General features: G+C 54.2%; 2 protein-coding genes and 1 long non-coding RNA gene across 5 annotated transcripts in view; 1 reads left to right on the forward strand and 2 right to left on the reverse strand.

Moving 5' to 3' along the window:
* Window positions 1-1,401: 1,401 nt before the first annotated feature.
* PLEKHO1 (pleckstrin homology domain containing O1) lies at window positions 1,402-11,423 on the reverse strand. The gene is made up of 6 exons (XM_016122861.2): window positions 11,262-11,423; window positions 10,436-10,582; window positions 6,040-6,180; window positions 5,200-5,304; window positions 4,783-4,884; window positions 1,402-3,777 (listed from the first exon to the last, which is right to left on the reverse strand). Exons 1-6 carry the CDS (start codon window positions 11,286-11,288, stop codon window positions 3,073-3,075), a joined length of 1,227 nt encoding a protein of 408 aa, XP_015978347.2. The 5' UTR covers window positions 11,289-11,423; the 3' UTR covers window positions 1,402-3,072.
* A 127-nt stretch (window positions 11,424-11,550) lies between these two features.
* LOC118612890 lies at window positions 11,551-17,848 on the forward strand. 3 transcript variants are annotated; one of them, XR_004955229.1, is made up of 3 exons: window positions 11,551-11,713; window positions 12,998-13,115; window positions 13,801-17,848. It is a non-coding gene; the product is annotated as an uncharacterized LOC118612890 (long non-coding RNA). The 3 variants fall into 3 exon arrangements; XR_004955228.1 differs by lacking the exon at window positions 11,551-11,713 and adding an exon at window positions 11,735-12,223; XR_004955227.1 differs by lacking the exon at window positions 11,551-11,713 and having other exon boundaries at window positions 12,230-13,115.
* The window catches only part of VPS45 (vacuolar protein sorting 45 homolog), a 46,292-nt gene continuing 43,684 nt past the window's right edge, over window positions 15,520-18,127 (reverse strand). Inside the window, exon 15 of the mRNA XM_016122796.2 lies at window positions 15,520-15,868. Within this exon, the coding sequence (XP_015978282.1) occupies window positions 15,781-15,868 (88 nt within the window). The 3' untranslated portion in view covers window positions 15,520-15,780. The remainder of the gene's footprint in view (window positions 15,869-18,127) is intronic.

An 18,127-nucleotide genomic window follows, 5' to 3' on the forward strand; every position in this document is an offset into this window, starting at 1 on the left:
CTCAACGACCTACAGCTCCGCTTCGGAAATAGGGAAACAGCATGCGAATTAACGCAGCAGCTTTCCAGGGCGGCACCTCACGCATCCTTGCAGCGGAGCAACACCAGGATCGTTCCCCAAACCCGCATCTGCCCCTTACGCCCCTTAACTTAACGATTTAACGGGGAAGAACAGGAAAAGCTGAGGAACACGTTCCTGAAGTATGAAATGGCGTTTGTTTTTTGACCTGTCTCCACCCTTCGCCCCCTTTCAATTCTTCGTCCTGGATTCCCTCGTCTCCCCATTTTAGGGCCTCCCCCTTCCACTTCACCTGTGTGAGAGAACACAGCAAAGTTGTTGGGAGAGAAGCGGGGAGGAAGAATAAATACACATCCTGAGAAAGGTCCACTGGCGACTGTGTAGCAAGCGAGTCGCCCCACAGCCCCCAGTCTGCCCACTTACCGCAGAGCACGGGGATGGTGACCTGGAGAGAGGGAGGGAGATGTTGCAGGTGAAGAGACTGGAATGGCGGAGGGAGGGCAGAGGTGCGGGAGGAGGGGGGAGGCCGGAGTGACAGCGTCGTCTCCAGTCACAGTGCCTGTGCTCATTTTTTTTTAACAGAAATCACACCAATGGCCCACCATTGGGGACAGTTTGAGCTGTTTTTCTAGTGGGAAGCCCAGCTTTGTGCTTAGCTCTGAAATTCTTGAAGAAAAGAGATCATGCTCTTCCCCTCCCTCTCTGGCCTTTAGCACAGCACCCGGCACTCTGTCCGTGAAGGAGAGGTTGTGGGCACCGCCGGTGGACTGGATCAGCTCTCGGACTAGAACGAAGTGACAGGGATTAACCCCGTGCCCTAGGCCTAACTCAGGCCAGACTCCCGCCACCCGAGCGAGCTGTTGGCAGCCCAGAGCCAAACTAATAAAAGCAGCTGCCACAGCTGCAGCCGCCCCTCGCGAAGTGCCCGCGGCCGTTTGTCAACCGTCGGGCATTTTCCGAAGGTTGTCTTGACCCGTCCAACAACAACTCCATCCTGCAGATGAGAAAGCTGAGACTCAGAAAGCTCGTGCCCTGCCCAGAGTCTCATGATTACCGAGAGTCTGAACCCGGATCTGTCTGGTTCCACAGCTGGGCTCGTTTCGCCACCTGGTTCTGAGGCCCGAAGACCCAAGGAGTCCGGTGCCCGATTCTTGGTCTCCTAGGGTCTCGGATCCTTCTTTTCTGCTTCCTCCCACCAGTCATTCTCCTCCAGGGTCTCCCTCCATCTTCTGGCTCCCCTGGGAGCCACAGATAATTGGCATGTTGGGACGCACATGCCATTCTTGCTCATGTCTTTTTCTTCATTATGTGGGAATGACGAGGAAGAAAAAGAGATAGAAAGGATAATGCTGGTAAAATCAAATTAATACAAAGATACAAACCTAGAAAAAGAAAATATAGTTTTAATCTAGACTTTCAGTATTTGTGACAATGGGCGGGCGTGATGACCATGTGTAGAGTCTAAGAGCGAAGCCTGCTTGGGGGCCAGGAAGTCTGGAGACGCAGAGTCCCTCCCCTGCTAGCTCAGGAGACCCTGGGGATGACATTTCTTTAGGTAGCACTCGTCCCTTACTCCTTAGCAGATATGTTCCTTGGGGAAGAGACTCGTGTAGAAAACTATGGGTTAGATCTGAGGACATCGTCCCGAGTGTAAGCGGTGGGTGACGAGAGCGGGGCTCTCTTCCTAGGGACGTGTAGCTTAGAGAGGTCCCGTGTTGCTTTCGTAGGTTGTGGGGGCAAAGTCAGAGCAGAATGAGAATGTAAAGTTTTCCTTCTGTTCCTCCGACCCCACCTTCCTCACATTAGGGCGGCCTCTGGCCAGGATCTACAGGCAGCTTGTCCCCATTTTCTCCCCCTTCGCCCCTCGCCCCCTAGGGAAGCTCTAGGCTTTGGCCCTCGGAGGCGAGAGGAGACCTAAGGAGGCAGGTTAAGCCAGCCGCAGGCGCATGCCAGTGGTTTTTAACCTCCCTCACTCGGTTCGTGGGGCTCTGTCCCCTTCTTTCCAGAAGTCACTCCTACCTGGCCTTCACAGTTCTCTGGGCCCTCTCGCTGCCACTGACCCGAGCTTAGATGCTTCAGAGGAAAGAAGCAAACAAATAGGATGAGGTGTGTACCATCGACCGCACACACAAGGATGCAGGGGAGCCTGGCAGCTCCACAGGGGGTCAGGAGGCTGGTGGCGAAGCATGAAGAAGTTTCTTTGAAGCTGGGGCTTGATTAGTGTTAGAAGAGATTTGAGGAAGGAGAGGCTACAGGAAACCCAGCTTGGCCGAAAGAGGAACCTGGGCACACGTTCGGTTTTCCCCTTCATCTGACCCAGCTTGCATCACAAATCAGTTTCATTCTGAGTTTGGTTCTTCTGAGGGGTCAGCTGTCCTTGGTCCCCCTGCACTAGGCCTCTAGCCACCTGATCAAACCAACCCTGTCCGTCTGCACTGTGTCTTTGAGTCAGTGCTGGGAAGGGTGTGGGAAGAGAGCCGGGCAGCTTGGTCTCCGCCAGGCTCTGCCGTGAGCAAGAAGCTGGGTGGGGCGGGGAAGAGTCTATTATTCCCCAAGCGCTCGCGGCTGGGATGTTCCACTAATGTGTGCGCGGACGGGTGGCCCTGGCTCCCACATCCGTGGAGCTAGAGCTAAAATCTCACTCTCAGATTGAAAACCTGGAACGGGACATAAAACACGTCCCTCCCGGACCGAGCAGCCCGTACGGGTCCCTGGGGGCAGCGGTGTGCTCCCCACTACGCCTCGGAGGGCCGGAGCACATGAAACAGTCAGACCATGCCTTTGTTTCCCTTTCTCTCTCTTTGTCCGGGGGAAGGGGTCACCTGCTCACACCAGAGGCCGTTTCGGTCTCAGAGCGATGGAGGTGGGGTGAAGGAGGAAAGGGGGCTGGGAAAGGGGGACTGCAGGAGGTCCAGGCATCAGGGGGAGCGACAAGTCTGATTGTGGTTTTTTTTTTTTTTTTTTGACTGAGGTAAATAAAAAAGCTTTATCCTGCAACAGTTGGAGACAGGAGTCTGTGCGCCACCCGCAAGTTCCAGACCCTGTCCCCTCCCTTCACATGAGGCTCTTCCGGTACTGGCTGTGCTGGGTGGTCTGCCTGAGGTGGGGGTCGGGGGTCTGCAGGTCCATCTGTCGGTACAGGTCCCTCAGCTCCCTGACTTCCTGCAGCACCCGCTTCGCCTGGCTCCAGGTCGACGACGCCTCCCCCAGCAGCCGCTCGGTCTCCAGCAGCAGCTGCTCGGACTCGGAGTCGGGAGGGGGCCGAGGGGGGTCCTTGGCCTTTCGCTTCCCATCTCCCAGTCCCTGAACCTCTGCCAACAGCTCCTGAGTCTTCTCCAGTTTCCTCGCTACCAGGTCCTGGATCCGGGACAGCTGCCCCGGGTGGGGTGGGATGAGGGTTGGGGGGTCCTCGGCCCGCGGGTGGAGGGCGCAGGCCGGGGCAGTGTCCCGCTGAGACAGGATCTCCTCCAAAGAGGCACAGCGGCCTTTCTCTGCGGGCGTCAACTTCTTGGGTGCCTGGGGGGTGTAGGTGGCCCCCTTGTCTGGCTTTTGCCAAGGTCGGGGAAGGCCGCCTGCCCGGTCTGCGGAGGGCTGGATACGGTCTGAGTCAGCTCTCCGCCGGCTGCCCGCCAGCTGGGCCACAGACTTGTCCAGGTCAACCCGAAAGCTCTCGGCACAGGAGGTTGTCTCCTCAGGGGAAGGGTCTTCCTCTTGGATCAGGTCCAAGGTCAGCATCCCATCCGAGGTAGAGGTCGAAGCCTGGAGGGGGGAGGGCAGGAATGGAGGGGGCGCACTGTCATCGGAGGGCGTTGCGGGCCTGCCCAGGGCCGTTTTCCTCCCGCGCTCCCCGACGAGACGCCCTCCGGCCCGAAGAGCCCCTTTCCAGCTGCTGCTTCAACCCTAGTCGCTCCCGCTTATTCCTCGGATAGTGATGTGAACTTATTTATTTTTCTGTGATTTAAAGCGATTTCTCCTATTTATTTCCCACCTTCTCCGCTTTACTAAGAACCCCCTGAAGAGGGGTCATCTTCCTCTGTACCGTGGACTCTAAGCACCAAACTGAGTCTGGCACTGACAGGAGGCGCCTGCCCTGTCCTCTCCCGCCTGCTTTCCCTGAGCCACGCGCCTGACCCCTCTGCTGCTGGGAACGCAGAAGCCCTTGGCTTGTACTAAAACGCGTTCTCCAGTCTCTAGAGTACTGCGATTTTTTTAAAAAAAGAAGCGTACTGAGAACGTCAGATGTATGGACACACGTCTCGGGCATTCCTCATCGCGGCCCTGCGCGGCAGGCCTGGTTACTGCCCATGGTACAGCTTCTGGGCATCACGGGCATAAACTGCACAGCCGGGTTCCAGCCTGGTCTGCCAAAGCCTGTGTTCTTTCTACCACCCGAGACAGGGCAAAGAAGCCACCGCCACTCTACGGCGGTTCCCTGTGATGCTTCCTCTCCTGAATGCCTGTGGACTGTCAGGGCGGCCAGCCGCCAGACAGCAGCTTCTACTGCCTTTTTGCTTTCCCTGTGGGTATGTCTCATTTTCCCTGAGGGACAGCGATTTATAGAGGCCAGGGACTTTTGAACTCAATACCTGCCTAACGAATACTTTTGAATTGGAGGACTCAGGCAGTGGGGTGGGGTGGAGGGACTTCCCACAGCCTTAGACCTTGGTATCACAAATGCCTCTGGTGGGCTGAGATACAGCCCTGTCTGAGATGGACATGGAATTGGCCCTTCAGTAATTTTTACTTTCTTACGGTCTTACGTACCACGGCCATTAGGTGTCCCCGAGTTGGGGGGCGGCGGGAGTGTTGGATTTTTGCCCTGTCTCGAGTGGGGTGGGCGAGATAGCTGTCCTCTTCAACGGTGACCTGAAGAGAAGTACTGTGTGAGTCATGAGTGCTCTTCGGAGACTCGGTCCCACCCCTGCATCCCCAGGAGTAGAACACGCCCGGACTGAGAAATAAACTCCCTACATGAATTGCTTCTGAGCAAATCCAAGGGCAAGGGGCTTAGTGACCGCGCAGGGCAGGGCCTCCTCCAGAGAGCCCAGGCCTGGCCCATGCATTATAGAGCAGGGAAAGGGGAGCTGGAGGAAGAGACTTAGAAGGCAGAAGGAGAACAGTGTTTTCCAAAGACGGCCATCCCCCTGCCCCTGAGACCCCCTCCCACAGCGAGCCCCCAACCTCATCCAGGACGCGGTTCTTGGCTCTGGTGATGGCGGAGCTCAGGGCACTGATCCAGGACTCCTTCTCTTCCGGACTCACCGCCAGGAAGATCAGGTTGGGTGCCTGTGAGGGGAAGGTTCTTGTTTCAACAAGGTTTTAGAGTTGGGACCTCACCTTGGTAGCAAAGAAATAAGAAATCATAATTTTATTCTCCTAGACCCAGGCTCCCAGAAGGAGAGAGTTTGCTTCCAGAGTCATCCATAACTTAAGGAAACCAGCCTCTATTTCTGCAAAGTACCATAGCTTGGACGTCATTTTAGAAATGACCGAGGAAGAGCTAAGAAGGGCAGTGGATATTAATATGGCACTGGAGATAATTAGAGAAGGTTTGGTAAAGGAAGGTACTAAAATAGAGACCTTTAAATGTTTGAAATAGAATGTGATAGGAATGGTTCTCTCAGAGAAGAGAAATTAGGTTTAGAAATTGAACCACCTATCAAAGTACAGGGAAAAGTGATTTTCTCCCAAGAGATGTGTGTGTGTGTGTGCATGTGCATACAGGACATTTGCTCGCACAAGGTGGCGGGGGAGAGAGAGACAGAGAGAGAGAGACAGAGAGAGAGAGAGACAGAGAGAGAGAGAGAGAGCGTTTGAAGGCTGGCTCGCCTAGAGGGAAGGAAATGGCCACAGTATTCTCAGGTTAAATAATAAAATCCAACGGAGACCAGTAACCCAGGGCCGCCGCGCCAAGCGAGCTGAGAGGAAGAACTGGGGGGCTGGCGGTGTCCGCACTCCCGACCTGGTGGCCCGGTGGCCTGGTGGCCCCGGCGGCCCGGCGGCCCGGGGGCGGGAGCATACCGTGTTCCCGGGCTGCTTGGAGTGCGCCAGAGTAAACTTGCTATGGTTCTTCTTGCTCCTGCTCTTGGATTTCCGCAGCTCTTCACACTTCTCATAGTCGCTCAGGTCGAACACCTCTTGAATATTTTTCTCATCTTTCACCTAGGGGAGGGGCAGAGGTGAGGTGATGAGGATAAAATTACTTAGTCCCTTCCCCCAAATTATTAATTTAGAGCAGTCTTGGGAACCAGAGGAAGCCCGAGTTGAAGAGACGGCTGACAGGACAGAGAAGGGCTGTCGTACCCTGGGCCGCCGAGGCCCGACGGCAGGGGCAGCACTGGGGCAGGCCCCGGGCACTGACGCCTTAGGCCGGTCTCCGGGCCGAACCCTCGCCCACGCTCTCCTGGGCCACGGCCCGTTTCCAAAGCCCCAGCATGTCTTCCTTCATCGGACGCCTGCTTTTCCCTTCAAAGGACATGGCTCCCACAGCTAACAGGTTAAGCCTGTCTTAAGTCAGCAGGAGCTGGATGGCCCTTGAGTGTTCAGAGGGAGGAGACGAAGGCAGAGCCTACACCGGGTGATGTCTGGAGGCCACGGAGGGCCGCCTCTGGGCCCCCTCTCGTGTCGTGTCGTATCTTTCTTACCCCACCTGGCTCTCTCCTCAAATATCTACTCTAGGAAGACAGGCGTCTACCTCCTTCATCCGGCGCCGCAGGAACAGCATCCCCTGCGTTCGGTTTGTTCAGAGAAGCTGAAAAATACACCTGTGGCTCCGGCCCCTCCTCCCTCCCTCCAAGGTGCCGTGACAGCCCCGCCTAAACCTCGCTCTCCCTGGTTTGAAAAGCCATTTCTGTCCTCCACCGCTCTCTGGGCGAAGATGCACTTACACTCTCCCTGGAGGACTAAATTTCAGACTTGGGAAAAAGTATTCTGTTACCGGTTTCCTTGCTTCCATTTTGAGAGCCTAAGTCCTCTTACTGCCGGGCAGTTCTTCCTCGTGTCTACACTTAGCCCTTCCTGCTTGCAGTATCTATCGCACGCCCTGGTTCTACCCTTAGCAGATTTGTCCAGCACTTGGCTCTGGACTGTCTGGCTGAATGTCTAACCAGAGACCACAAGTCTATCTACATCCTCCAACCCCAACCGGCATTTTCTGAGTGCCACAAAGCGAGTCCCAGTACCATTTCTTCCAAGGTCTGTTTTTAACCTCAGGGGTTGTCTCCTCTCCCGTGAGCTGTTCCCCACAGCCCTGGTGCTCGGCAGCTGTGGCTCACGGACTGTTTGGACTTGCAGGAGGAGCGAGCCATCGCTGGCCCAGGAGAAGTGGCCTGTGACTAGCTGGAGCCTGGGGGTGGAAGGCCCTGGGAACGAGTGGGTCCTGTTTCCTTGGGATGAGAGATGAAAACCACCAGCTCTTGCCTTGTTAAAACGAAACAGATTAAAGTAGCCTCACGTCTTCTTTGGAAGGCATCCATTCTCCCTGACTGGAATTATTTCACAAAAGAGTCTCCACTTGCCAAGCTCTGAAATAGGAATAGTATGTGTGGAGGTGACTTCATCGATCCTGCCAGTTCTTGTCAGCCGTGAAGAGGGGAAGTGGCTCTCTCTTCCATCCCCAGCCCGTCTCTGCCCTGTGTCCGCCCGTCCTTCTGACACGCTGCTGGACCCAGGGGGCCGACAGAGGTGAGAGCTGGTCGTGCAGCTCACACGGCCACTGTTTCCGCAGGCCTTGGCTCCTCCGGGGCCCTCCCCTCTGCAGGGCTCCTCGGCTTCAGGCTGGGACGGGACCGGAGCCCTCGAAGGATTGTGGGTGGACGTGGACACGACGCTGGCAAGGGGTGTCCAAGGACAATTCCCAGAAACATGGGCAAGGATGCAGGATGATGCATCCCTGCTGCTCTCCCCCTCCTTCCCCAGAGTTGAGACTATCAGCGGAGGCCAGAAATCTTGGAGAGGAAAGTACTGGGCGTGTGTGTGTAGCCAGGGGAAGAGAGTTACTTGTTCTGTCTTCCTTAGGGGAAGGGAGGGAAGGGAAGGCAGAGGAAGGGAAGGGAGGGGCATACGCTGGCTTGGACACAGCTGATAAGGAGCTCCGGGGAGCAGGAGGCACCGACAGGCGAGCCCTGGGAAGAGCGGGCCAGGAGATGTGATGAGGCCCGCAGGGGGCCTTGCGGTCCAGGGCAGATGGACAGCTCCGAGGCCTTTGCTCTCTCCTGTAGTGTTTTCCTCCATGGAATGGCCTTGCTAATGACCGCTCTTCCAACGTTAACCCTTCCTTTCCCCTGATTCCGTGTCCCTGGCCCACAGAAAGGGATTTTTCTCACACTTGCCAAAAGAGATGCCCTGAACCCAATTTCCTCTACCATGAGGTCTCTCTAAGGCCTAGTTTCTGCTCTCATACATCAGCCCATGACCAAAAGGTGCCCTTCCACTGAGAATGAGGAAAACAGTTAACACGGAGACAGAAGGAGTCTTTGATGGGCGCAGTTGTGGGTCTCAGACCCCGCCTTTGCGAGGGGAAATAATGAAAAAGGCTGTTGCACATTCTAGGGCAGAGTCTGGGAATTTTCTTGCATTAACACGTAAACTGCAAACATTTCACTATGCATTTCTTTTTTTAAATCCCGACATCTCTTGGCTCTGGAGCTTCTGGGAAGTGGACGGAATAAAGCCTAGAGTCCTCTGACCCAAGTCCATGGAAACTGGCTCCGAAGAGGAGCAGTATCAATAGGCTTGGGCCCCCTTTTCCTATGCTCCTGTCAGCAGGGAGCAGTTGTCCCCATGACCAGTCAGATGCTCCTGACTCACAGGACAGCACACATCCTCGGCTGAGGCCATTCCATCCTGTCCCCCATCTGCGTGCCTCTTCTTCCGCAAACAAGGGCCAACCGCCCTCTCTCGCCCCCAGACTCGACTCTTTGGACAAATACGAGCACGAAAAAAATGTCTTGTTCCTTCTACCCTTTCACTGTTCTCAGGTTCCCCTGTCAAGTACAGGAAGCGCTCCCTGGTTGCTCACTAGAGTTTCCTGCCATTATGGAGTTCAGGGAAGACAGGAGGTAACACTTTGACACGTGCTTTTTTTTGTTTTCATGGAAAGCTAGTAAATTGTGGAAAAATTTTGTGTAGGGTTTGGAATTGGTCAGAGGTGCCCCTTAAAAATAACTCCTCCCGTCAAAGTCTTCCTCTGGCCTCACTCCAACACCAGTTCTCCACTTAGCATAAACAGCAAGGTTTAGACACCTCGCACGGCTTGGTTCCCTAGCTGTCGCAGCAGATGTCCGGTTCAGATGAATATTTTCTGTAAGGCTGCGTGTGGGTCTGTTTCAATACCATAAAAGGATTTATTTACCTCAATATAGTCTACTGCAGAAAGCAGAAGAGGTTAGAACTCGGGGAGGACTTCCAAGTTAGCCCCGGCGAGGGAACATGGAATGGGGGGTGACGGCCACCCCACCGGGGAGCACAGGACAGTCGCAGAGGCCAGGCCCGGAGCGACTCATAACCTATGGAAGGGCAATTTCGGTTTCTCAGTATTACTATGTGTTACTGATCCCAATATTAGAGATCAAAGGGGGAAGAGTCTGGATTCAATGGTCTGGACTGAGGTTCTGACCCAGTGTGGACTGTGGTTTTCATTTTAAATGTAGGGCACCAAGATATAGAGACATACAGGGGTTCATAACTTCATGTTTTTCTCTCGGGGTAGGGAGGCAGAAAGGAGGTGAAGAATGAGTTCCTTGCTGTTTTTTTCTGTGTGTGTGAGTGTGTGTGTGTGTGTGTGTGTGTGTGTGAGTGTGCAGTGGTAGGGTGGGGGGACCGAGCACACTGGTTCATTGGCTTCACCAGAAATAACCGTCTGCCACTTGCAAATACTCTCCCTGCGGTCATAGGAAACTGACCCTGGCGGTTACATGTGTTTTCTGTGATTCCGGACAGCTGGGCTGCTGCTAGACCTGTGTGTGCCCCTGCTACAGACAGGAAATGAGGGGCTGGCTGGGTCGGGGTGACAGGAAGGGGTGGAGAATAAGCTGCTGTTCGCAAAGTGTTTCAGCAGCACTAGCAGAGGGAAAAACCCTACATTCAGGTAGAGGCCAGGATAGGGTAGGGGGCAGCGGGGGACACTTAGAACTTTTGGGACATCTTGGCATGGAGTTATCATCGTAGTAAGATATTTATTTGCAAAGAAAAATCAATAAAGATGCACACTCAACTTCTAACTCAGATCTTCTCACTCACGGGTGACCTTTCTCTGCAGAGTCCATGAGGGGTAGAGACCCACCCGGCTGCTGAACTTGCGTTTGGAACAGAATAGGGGGTGCGGTGACGCGGAGCCGAGAGGTAGATAAGCCCCCCCGTGGAAAGCCAGAGCGGGCAACACGAGAAAACAGGAGAGTCAGCGACAGCGGGCACCCACCTCCTTGTCGGAGACGTAGAGCTGGTCCCCTTTCAGCACCACGTAGCGGTTCTTCCAGATCTCCCTGAAAATCCCTTTCCCGCAGAATTTCCGGACCCAGCCGACCTTCTCGGGCGGTGCAGACTGGTGGTTTCCATCCTGAGGCCCCTGCCGCGGGGCAAGAGAACGCGCGGTCGGTGACCCCAGGGGCCTCGCCACGCTGCTCCGTCGCCCCCGCCCCGTTCCGGGGACCGCCCGCCGCAGGCTGGGGTCCGGAGCCCGACGTCCGCTCCCCGCTGCCTGCGATGAGGTCCCCGCTCGGAGGGACCCTCCCCCTCCGCTCCCCTCCCCCTTCTCCCAAATAAACAACGGCAACGCGGGGCGACGGGGCCTGCGCCGCGGGGGCCTTCGGACGCCCCCCGGGCCTCACCGCGCCCCCCGCCCCGGTCCTCGCCGCGCAGGGGCAGCGGCGTTGGGTTCCATGTCTCATTGTGTCCCCGCCGCCGCAGGGCGCGATGCACAGGCTGCGGGTCGCCCCGGGGACGGGAGGCCCGGGGTCGGGCGGAAACTCCGCCAACGGACGCCCCGCACCCAGATAAATACCCGGGAGCCCGCCCCCGCCTGCGCGTCCAGGGCGCGGGGTCCGGGGTCCGGGGTCCGGGGTCCCGGTCCGGGGGGCCCGTGCGCGGCGGCGGGATCCGGGGGGCCCGTGCGCGGCGGCAGGGTCCGCGGTCCGGGGGCCCGTGCGGGGCGGCGGGGTCCGGGGGGCTCGTGCAGGGCGCCCGGCCGCTCGCAGCCCCGACGGGCCCCGGGCCCCGCCGCAGCGAGCCGGGCGCGGCGCACTCACCCTCTTGGCGGAATTGTTCTTCTTCATCGTGCCGCGCCGCGGCCAGGGGCTCCTTCCCGGAGGGTGGCGGAGATGCCCCCGGCGCCGCCGCTCCGCCCTCCCTCCCCCTGGCGGACTCGCCTCCTTTGTAGCTCCGGTTACACTAAGGGCCGGCCTCCCGGGCGCTCGCACACACGCGCACGCCCGCTCCCCGCCCCTCGGAGCCCCGCATCCCGCGCCCACGCGGCCCGGGCCCCCCAGCGCCCGGCCGGCCCCGCCGCCGCCCCGGCCCGCGCCCCGCGCCCCGCGCCCCGCGCCCCGGCCCCGGCCCCGCGGCCGCTGACGTTGCGAGTCGCGGAGCCCGGGCTCGTGCGCCCCCCGCCCCCGCCCTCCTTTGTTTCCCAGTCGCGAGGCCGAGGAAGACAGACCCCGGCCCGGCCCGAGACCCCGACTGAGACCGCGGCGAGCGCGAGGTGGGCCGGGGAGGGCGCAGCGGCCGGACGTGCGCGGAGGCCGAGGGGGCGGGCGGGGGCCGCGGGCCGGCCAGGCCCCGGGCGAGCGCGAGCGGGAGCGGGAGCGGGGCCGCTGCCCTCCCGGACCCCGCAAAACCCGCGCGCGAGCTGCGAGGCCGCGTCCCCCGGGGCCGGCGCCCGCAGCCCGCGCGCCCCAAGGCCAAGAGGGCGGCCTGGGCGGCCGGGTGACGGGGAAAAGTTCCACGCTTCGGAGGGCACCGTGTGAGGGGGCGCGCGGGGACAGGGGCCGGCCCGCAAGGCTTCGGGCCTTCCTGGAGCCTGTTATTCGGGAGCATGACCCTCAGCGTGAGGCGGGCGCTGTTATCTCCGCTGCACAGAGAGACAGACAAGTGGGGCTCAGAATGGCCGAGGGATTTGCGGGCACACACTACGCTAAGTGCTGGCAGGAACGGGGTCCCGTCTCCAAAGCATGATCGCTATACCAAAAGTGGCTTTACTTACCCGCTCCAGGTGAGGCTTACACTTCCTGCCACCTGGGTCTCTCTCCCTGCCCCTCCCACGTGGACAAATCTCCTCCTGTCTACCCCACGAAGGCCACTGTGGGGAAGGACTCCGTGCCAAAGGATGCCCCGACTGGGGGACCTTCCTTCAGCAGATCTGTGTGGGAGCCCGTGGACCAACAACTCAGTGACTTCATCCCCCTATTCATGTTTGGTGGGAAGAGGGGAGTCAGGAAACTCGGGTTCGGGTACTAGTTTTCACCACTGCCCTGGCCTTTGGTGAAGTCACTGAAATCCTTTAGGCCTTAGTTCCTCCACACGGTGAGGGATAAATGGCCGATCCCATCAACAAGGAAAGTTAGGGCGGTATATGAGATGACCTGTGAAAATCCTTTGAAAATGTGAGTATTGCGCTCCATGGATAATTATTAAATAATAATAACGTAACACACGCATTGCCTGGCACATGGTAGGCGCATTATAGTAGGCACATAATAACCACAAAATAAAAATCCCTGGCACAGAGGAACAGGAAGAAGGAAGAACCCTTTCCTGGAAATGTCTCAAGATAAAAGAAAGTGTTGGCCAAATTTGTGGTTTGAGGAATGGAGTGGTCTTGCCTCTTTTTTCTGGTTTCTGTCAGATGAAGGAGGGGGCTTCTCTCATTGCTCAGCACCCCCTTACTCCCTAATCCAGTAATATTCCTTTTAACCTACTTTCATTTACCATACTAATTAGTTCCTCTACCGTAGACTGATACAGGAATTATCTATCATTTCTTTAGTGCCACCTTGTGAGACGTATAGAACAAATATTATTGTTCCCACTTGGAAAACGGGGAAACAGGGCATGCAGATCAACTGACCTGTCCAAGTCTACACAGCAAGTTATTGGCTAAATTGGTGAGAATTCAGGTTTTCTGAATCCAGTCTACTGTGTAGGCTTCGTGCACACACACCCCTCTCCTCGTTCCTCCATCCTCTCCCCTTCCCGGCATTTCTGTTTCCCACCCTCTGTTCAGAACGTGATTTTAAAAGCATGATAAAATCTTTCTAAGTGAGGAAGCAAAATGCCCCAACAAGCTGCTAAGAAAACCAGCCTGCATGATCTTTTGAGGGCTTGCTGGCCAGGCAGACAAGAGTGATTTGGATTTACAGTTTAAATAGATTCTGGTTTATGGAGGAAAAAGTAATTCACGACTTGCCCCATCTTCCTCCTTTGCCTTCCTTTGGTCAACAATTTTGAGTGCCTCCCCAGCGAGGTCCTGGGGTCCTTGCATGCTGCGTCAGGCAGGAGCTGGAGCTCTGGGGAGCATCAGGCAGAGAGAGGGACTGCTAAAATACCAAAACTCTCCAAAGTAATTTTCAGACTCCAGAGCAGATGCATGTGGGCTGGAGAACCTTCCCTGCCTATCTGCTCCTTAAGATGTTACATAAATCTGTTTTCTCTCTCCCCACCCCCACCCCAACCTGCATTGCTCCGCTGCCTCATCATCCCGCCTGTACGGGCCCCCCTCACTCTGTCTCCCTTTGTCTTGTTCCTCACCCTTTTCCGGACGCCATGCTCTTCCCGTGGCCTGTTCTTCAGACTTCTTCCTCACCAGGTGAACCTCGTTGCTCTTGAATTGAGATCTACGGATTGGGAGTGTTTCCAAAAACCAATTCTTAAGTGAGAAATCTCCGAGTAAGAACTGAGGGGTTCTCTGACACGTTTTCTTCATGAGCTTGACACTGCCACACACGCGAACTACAAAAATAGCTCAAGCCAATTTCTCTTTGGTGGAAATAAGATAGTAGGAAGGCTTGGTGATGGCCCTTCCTCATCACTATGGATAAGACACACTGCCAGTAGCTTTATTCTTCAATGGACTATTTTATAGGTAACTTCACTTAAGGGAGGGAGAAGGGACCTATCGGAGATACGGACTTGTGGACTGCCTGCAAATTTGCTGGGCAGAAACTATTATCCAAACATTTGTTTGGCTAAAAGGTACCTTGGCTTTTGTAGAATAAATGGGACATGGCGTTTTGACGAGCACATTTCAGTCTATGGAAGAGAGGTCATTAAAAGCATACAGGACCTTAATTAAAATGATGTTTTTAAAGGGAAAAAATAAAGGGCCAGTAATAATGTAATCAGCTCTGTAAATCTTTAATAAAAATATGACTCTTTGATCCTTTAATAAAGATCTGGCATCGAACATCCCGGGGGGGGAAGGCTCTTTTCTTAGACGTCTTTATATTGTTAGTTGAGTAGGCACAATGGCTGCAGGTGAATAATGAAGAGAGTGATACAAGAAAAGTCTCTCCTTTGGTTCTTCTTTTCCCAAAGAGTTATCTTGCCAAGGAGGGAAGCACAGTAATCTCGCTTGGAGGAGGGAGGTTTCGGTATATTTGAAAAGACTATGTAACTTGTAAATGTTATATTTAAAATACTGCCCCCCACCAAGTGAAGGCTGTATCATTTTTTTATTATAAAAAAGGTGAACAATTTTTTAAAAAGTGCCTAAATGAACTGCAACAACCACCAAAAAAAAAAAAAAAAAGAGAGACTTTAGATCTTAGCCCTTAGTTATATATAATACGGATAAAAGCCTAGGGGCTTCACATGAGTGTAAGGTCAAAAAATTGCTGAGACTCTCTCTTATAGATAAGGAAACTGAACCACAAAGAGACTTAGATAACATTCCCAAAGCCACATAACTGTGACATAGATTTGAGCCTTGGCTGTCGGACACTCGAGAATGTTTATCAACATAAAAGGTACAAAAACATAAAGGACCAGGGAGGGGTTGTGCTATGGTGTTTTGGCTACGATCCAAGGACACCATAATTTCCTGACACTAATGACATCACCACTTTCCATTGTTTTCAAGAGAAATTGACAGCAGAATTTATTTTTGCCCTGACACACTTTAAATGTCCTTTGGGTAGAGGCAATGCCTTCCCCATATCTGGTGCAAAGCCAGCTCATGCCTCAGCTCATGAAGTCCCATAAATAGTTATTAACTCCAAAGAAACAAAAGTAAATCACTTGTATCTTTTCACAAAATGGATTTTTATTGTAGTCATACATGGTTTCTCAGTGCCACAGAAAACTGCAATGTAGGGACAAACAATTTCTGGATGGCTCTCTACGGAAACGTGAGTTTTCAGGAATGAGTTGTGCGGGAATGTGGTTAATGAAAAGTGAGAGGGTCAAGAGGTGAGTGTGACATGAGCGTCAAGAGTACTTGATGACACTCCTCTGAGCTCTGGTACCCCTTTTCTCAAGTAAGATCCCCAGAAAATTCCTCAGAAACCGAAGTGATTGTGCTATTAAATACAAGAAATACATTTATTTATTTACTTGATACAGGAACCACGAGAAAAGTGGGCGGGGAGGGCTCAGACGTCTCCACTCATCGCCGGGAGTCTCCATGTCTGCGCCGCCAGCTCAGGAATCGGCAGGCTGCCTGGGGAGTGGGTCGTGAGGACGAGCACAGAGCCCCAGGCTCCTCCCCGACGCCCCTGGTCGACGGGAAGGCCTGCGGCGAGTCCAGGGGGAGCCGCGCCAGGCCACGCCGTTTCACCTTCTGCTCGCCGACCTCGACGGCGCTTGGGAGCTCTCCTTGCTTCGGCTGTGCAGCCCGGAAGCCAGAACTTCCTCTAGGAAACTGAGCAGTAGATAGGAGGTTACCCAGAGGAAAAAAGGAAAGCATCTCCAAAAGAAAATAGTTTGCTCATGACCTCTAACTGGACGGACGGCGCGGGACGTGCCGGTCTGACGCTCGGGAGCAGGACCGAAGCATCCGCCGAGCACCAGGACGTCCAGACCGGGGGAGCCCTCCCGCTCTTCCCCAGGGCTCTCGCCGTGTTCTCCAGCGTTGACCTTGTTATATCTGTTGCGACTACCACTTCGAGACTGAAATTTCTAGTTGGGAAGCCAGAGTCTTGAAGGGCAAGGCCGCTGCATTCCCGCGGCAGCGAGGCGCAGCCGCACCTGGTCTGCGCGCTGCTGGAACCGCGCTGTGCCCGGGTCTCCCCTCCAGCCCACCCTCCGGAGTGGCCAGAGTTAATTTTCTAAAATAGAGATTAGATCCGCCTTAGCGTGAAAACATTTCTTTTGCTTACAGAATAATCTATAGATCAAAATTCAAGGCCCTTTATAATGTGACCTAATAATAACTAATACTTGTATTTATTTTGTTCCAAGAACTGTTTTAAGCTGCTTGTGTGTGCACAAGCGCGCATGTGAAGTAGACGCTATTTCCCTCATTTAAAAAACAAAGAAACCAAACCGTGGAGAGGTTAATTAACTTGCCAAGGTCACAATGGCTAGTCGGGGCTGGGACCGACACCCAGGCTCTGGAGGCCACGCCCTTCACCGCACAGCACCGCACGGCACCGCCTCTCCCGCGTCTGGCTCTGTCTCCCGCCGCGCAGCCTGTGTGCCATTCGTGCCCGACCTCACTGTTCCCCAAACATGCCGTGAGCTTTCAGACCTTAATGCTTTAGCTCTTATGACGCCCTTTGTCTGCGATGATGGCCTACCCTTCTGTCACATGAAAAATTCTTTTTATCTTTTAAGGCTGAGGATTAAAAGTCACCTCTCCTGTGAAGCCTCCCGGAGCTCCTCCATACTGAACTAATCACATCCATCGCTATTATCACTTCGTCTTAGTGTCGTTTTAGCACTGTTATGATGAACTAGGTACTCTACATGTAACTGTCATCAAAATAGGTTGTGGACTCCTTAGGGTAAGGGACTAAGACTTATTTGGCTTGTATCTCCAGGGCTTAGCAAAGGGGCTGATACCTAGTAGGTACTCTATAAAGGTGTACTGAATAAATGAATTAATTAAAACAGTTACCCATTGTCAAGAGAGCCTTCTCTATGACATTGGAGTGCTGTGGGCGGTGTTTTTAGTAAGCTGGACTCACTCTGGGGAGACAGATGGAAGGGTGGAGGAATGACCAGGTGCCTTATCATCACCACTGTTCTGTAGTTTTAGACCTGGAAGATTCTGAGCTTAGAGGATTTAAATTCCAAACTCCTCTGTAAACGAAAAAAATGGTGAAGTCGAGGGGAGGGAGTGGATGCTAACATCATTTATTCCTCTATGGGAAAACAGGCACCTCTGTCTGGCCTGACTTTCTTCTGACCAGTTGGATTGGAAATACTTGGAGGTCAAAAAATGACTTTTAGTAAGAATGAAACGTGCTGGGAAACTATAAGAATTTACCAGGTGATCTTTGCTACATGTGCAAAGGAAAGGAGTAACTTTCCTGACATTACACTTAAAGATCCTCCTCTGTGTATCAACAGACCCCACATCTCCATTGCAGAGGAAACACTATATTTTCCAAGCCTAATTTTGTTTCCTGGGGCCATTGTGACTTTTAAAAAAGTATCTATTTGGGGACTTCGCTGAGTCACTGCAGAAAGCTTTAACCATTATGGGCGATGAACAAATTTAGACTATGTTTAAAAACAACAAAAGAGAATGAATTTTCTTTTCTAGATTTGCTTTAACTCAGTCTCACTTAAAAAGCAAACTTAACAGTCCCCTTCTGTGGTACCATATAATCCAATTCGATTCAGCTCACTTGAATTTAACAAGTGTTTACCGAGCATCCATTCCGAGGGAGATGCATGAATGAACACCTGTTACGCCTCCTTCCTTTAAGGGGCTCCCGGTCAGGGACAGACGCGCAGCCGCAGTCCGCGTGGGGCACGCTGTGGACAGAGATGCGCTCGGAGCTAACCTGGTACCTCACAGCGCTGCTTGCCTTGGTTTGTGCTGCCGTCGAGGGTGCTTTCCCAGCAGGACGGAGAGAAGGGAGGTGGGCAGAAAAAAGCCCTGCTGTTTAAAAGTCAACTTCAAAAAGTCTTGCGTCACACACTGAAAAACAAGTTTCTTCACTTTTATGTC

Source organism: Rousettus aegyptiacus, unplaced genomic scaffold (assembly GCF_014176215.1).
Source record: "Rousettus aegyptiacus isolate mRouAeg1 unplaced genomic scaffold, mRouAeg1.p scaffold_m13_p_17, whole genome shotgun sequence".
Lineage (NCBI taxonomy): Eukaryota > Metazoa > Chordata > Mammalia > Chiroptera > Pteropodidae > Rousettus > Rousettus aegyptiacus.

Excerpts from the sequence above, each read along its gene's own strand:
- PLEKHO1 (XM_016122861.2), bottom strand. The coding sequence starts at position 11,288 with ATGAAGAAGAACAATTCCGCCAAGAGG. Across the intron at positions 10,583-11,261 it reads AGAACAATTCCGCCAAGAGG|GGGCCTCAGGATGGAAACCA; the intron begins GTGAGTGCGCCG and ends GCCCCGCGGCAG. Across the intron at positions 5,305-6,039 it reads CCAAGCAGCCCGGGAACACG|GCACCCAACCTGATCTTCCT; the intron begins GTATGCTCCCGC and ends TTCCCCTCACAG.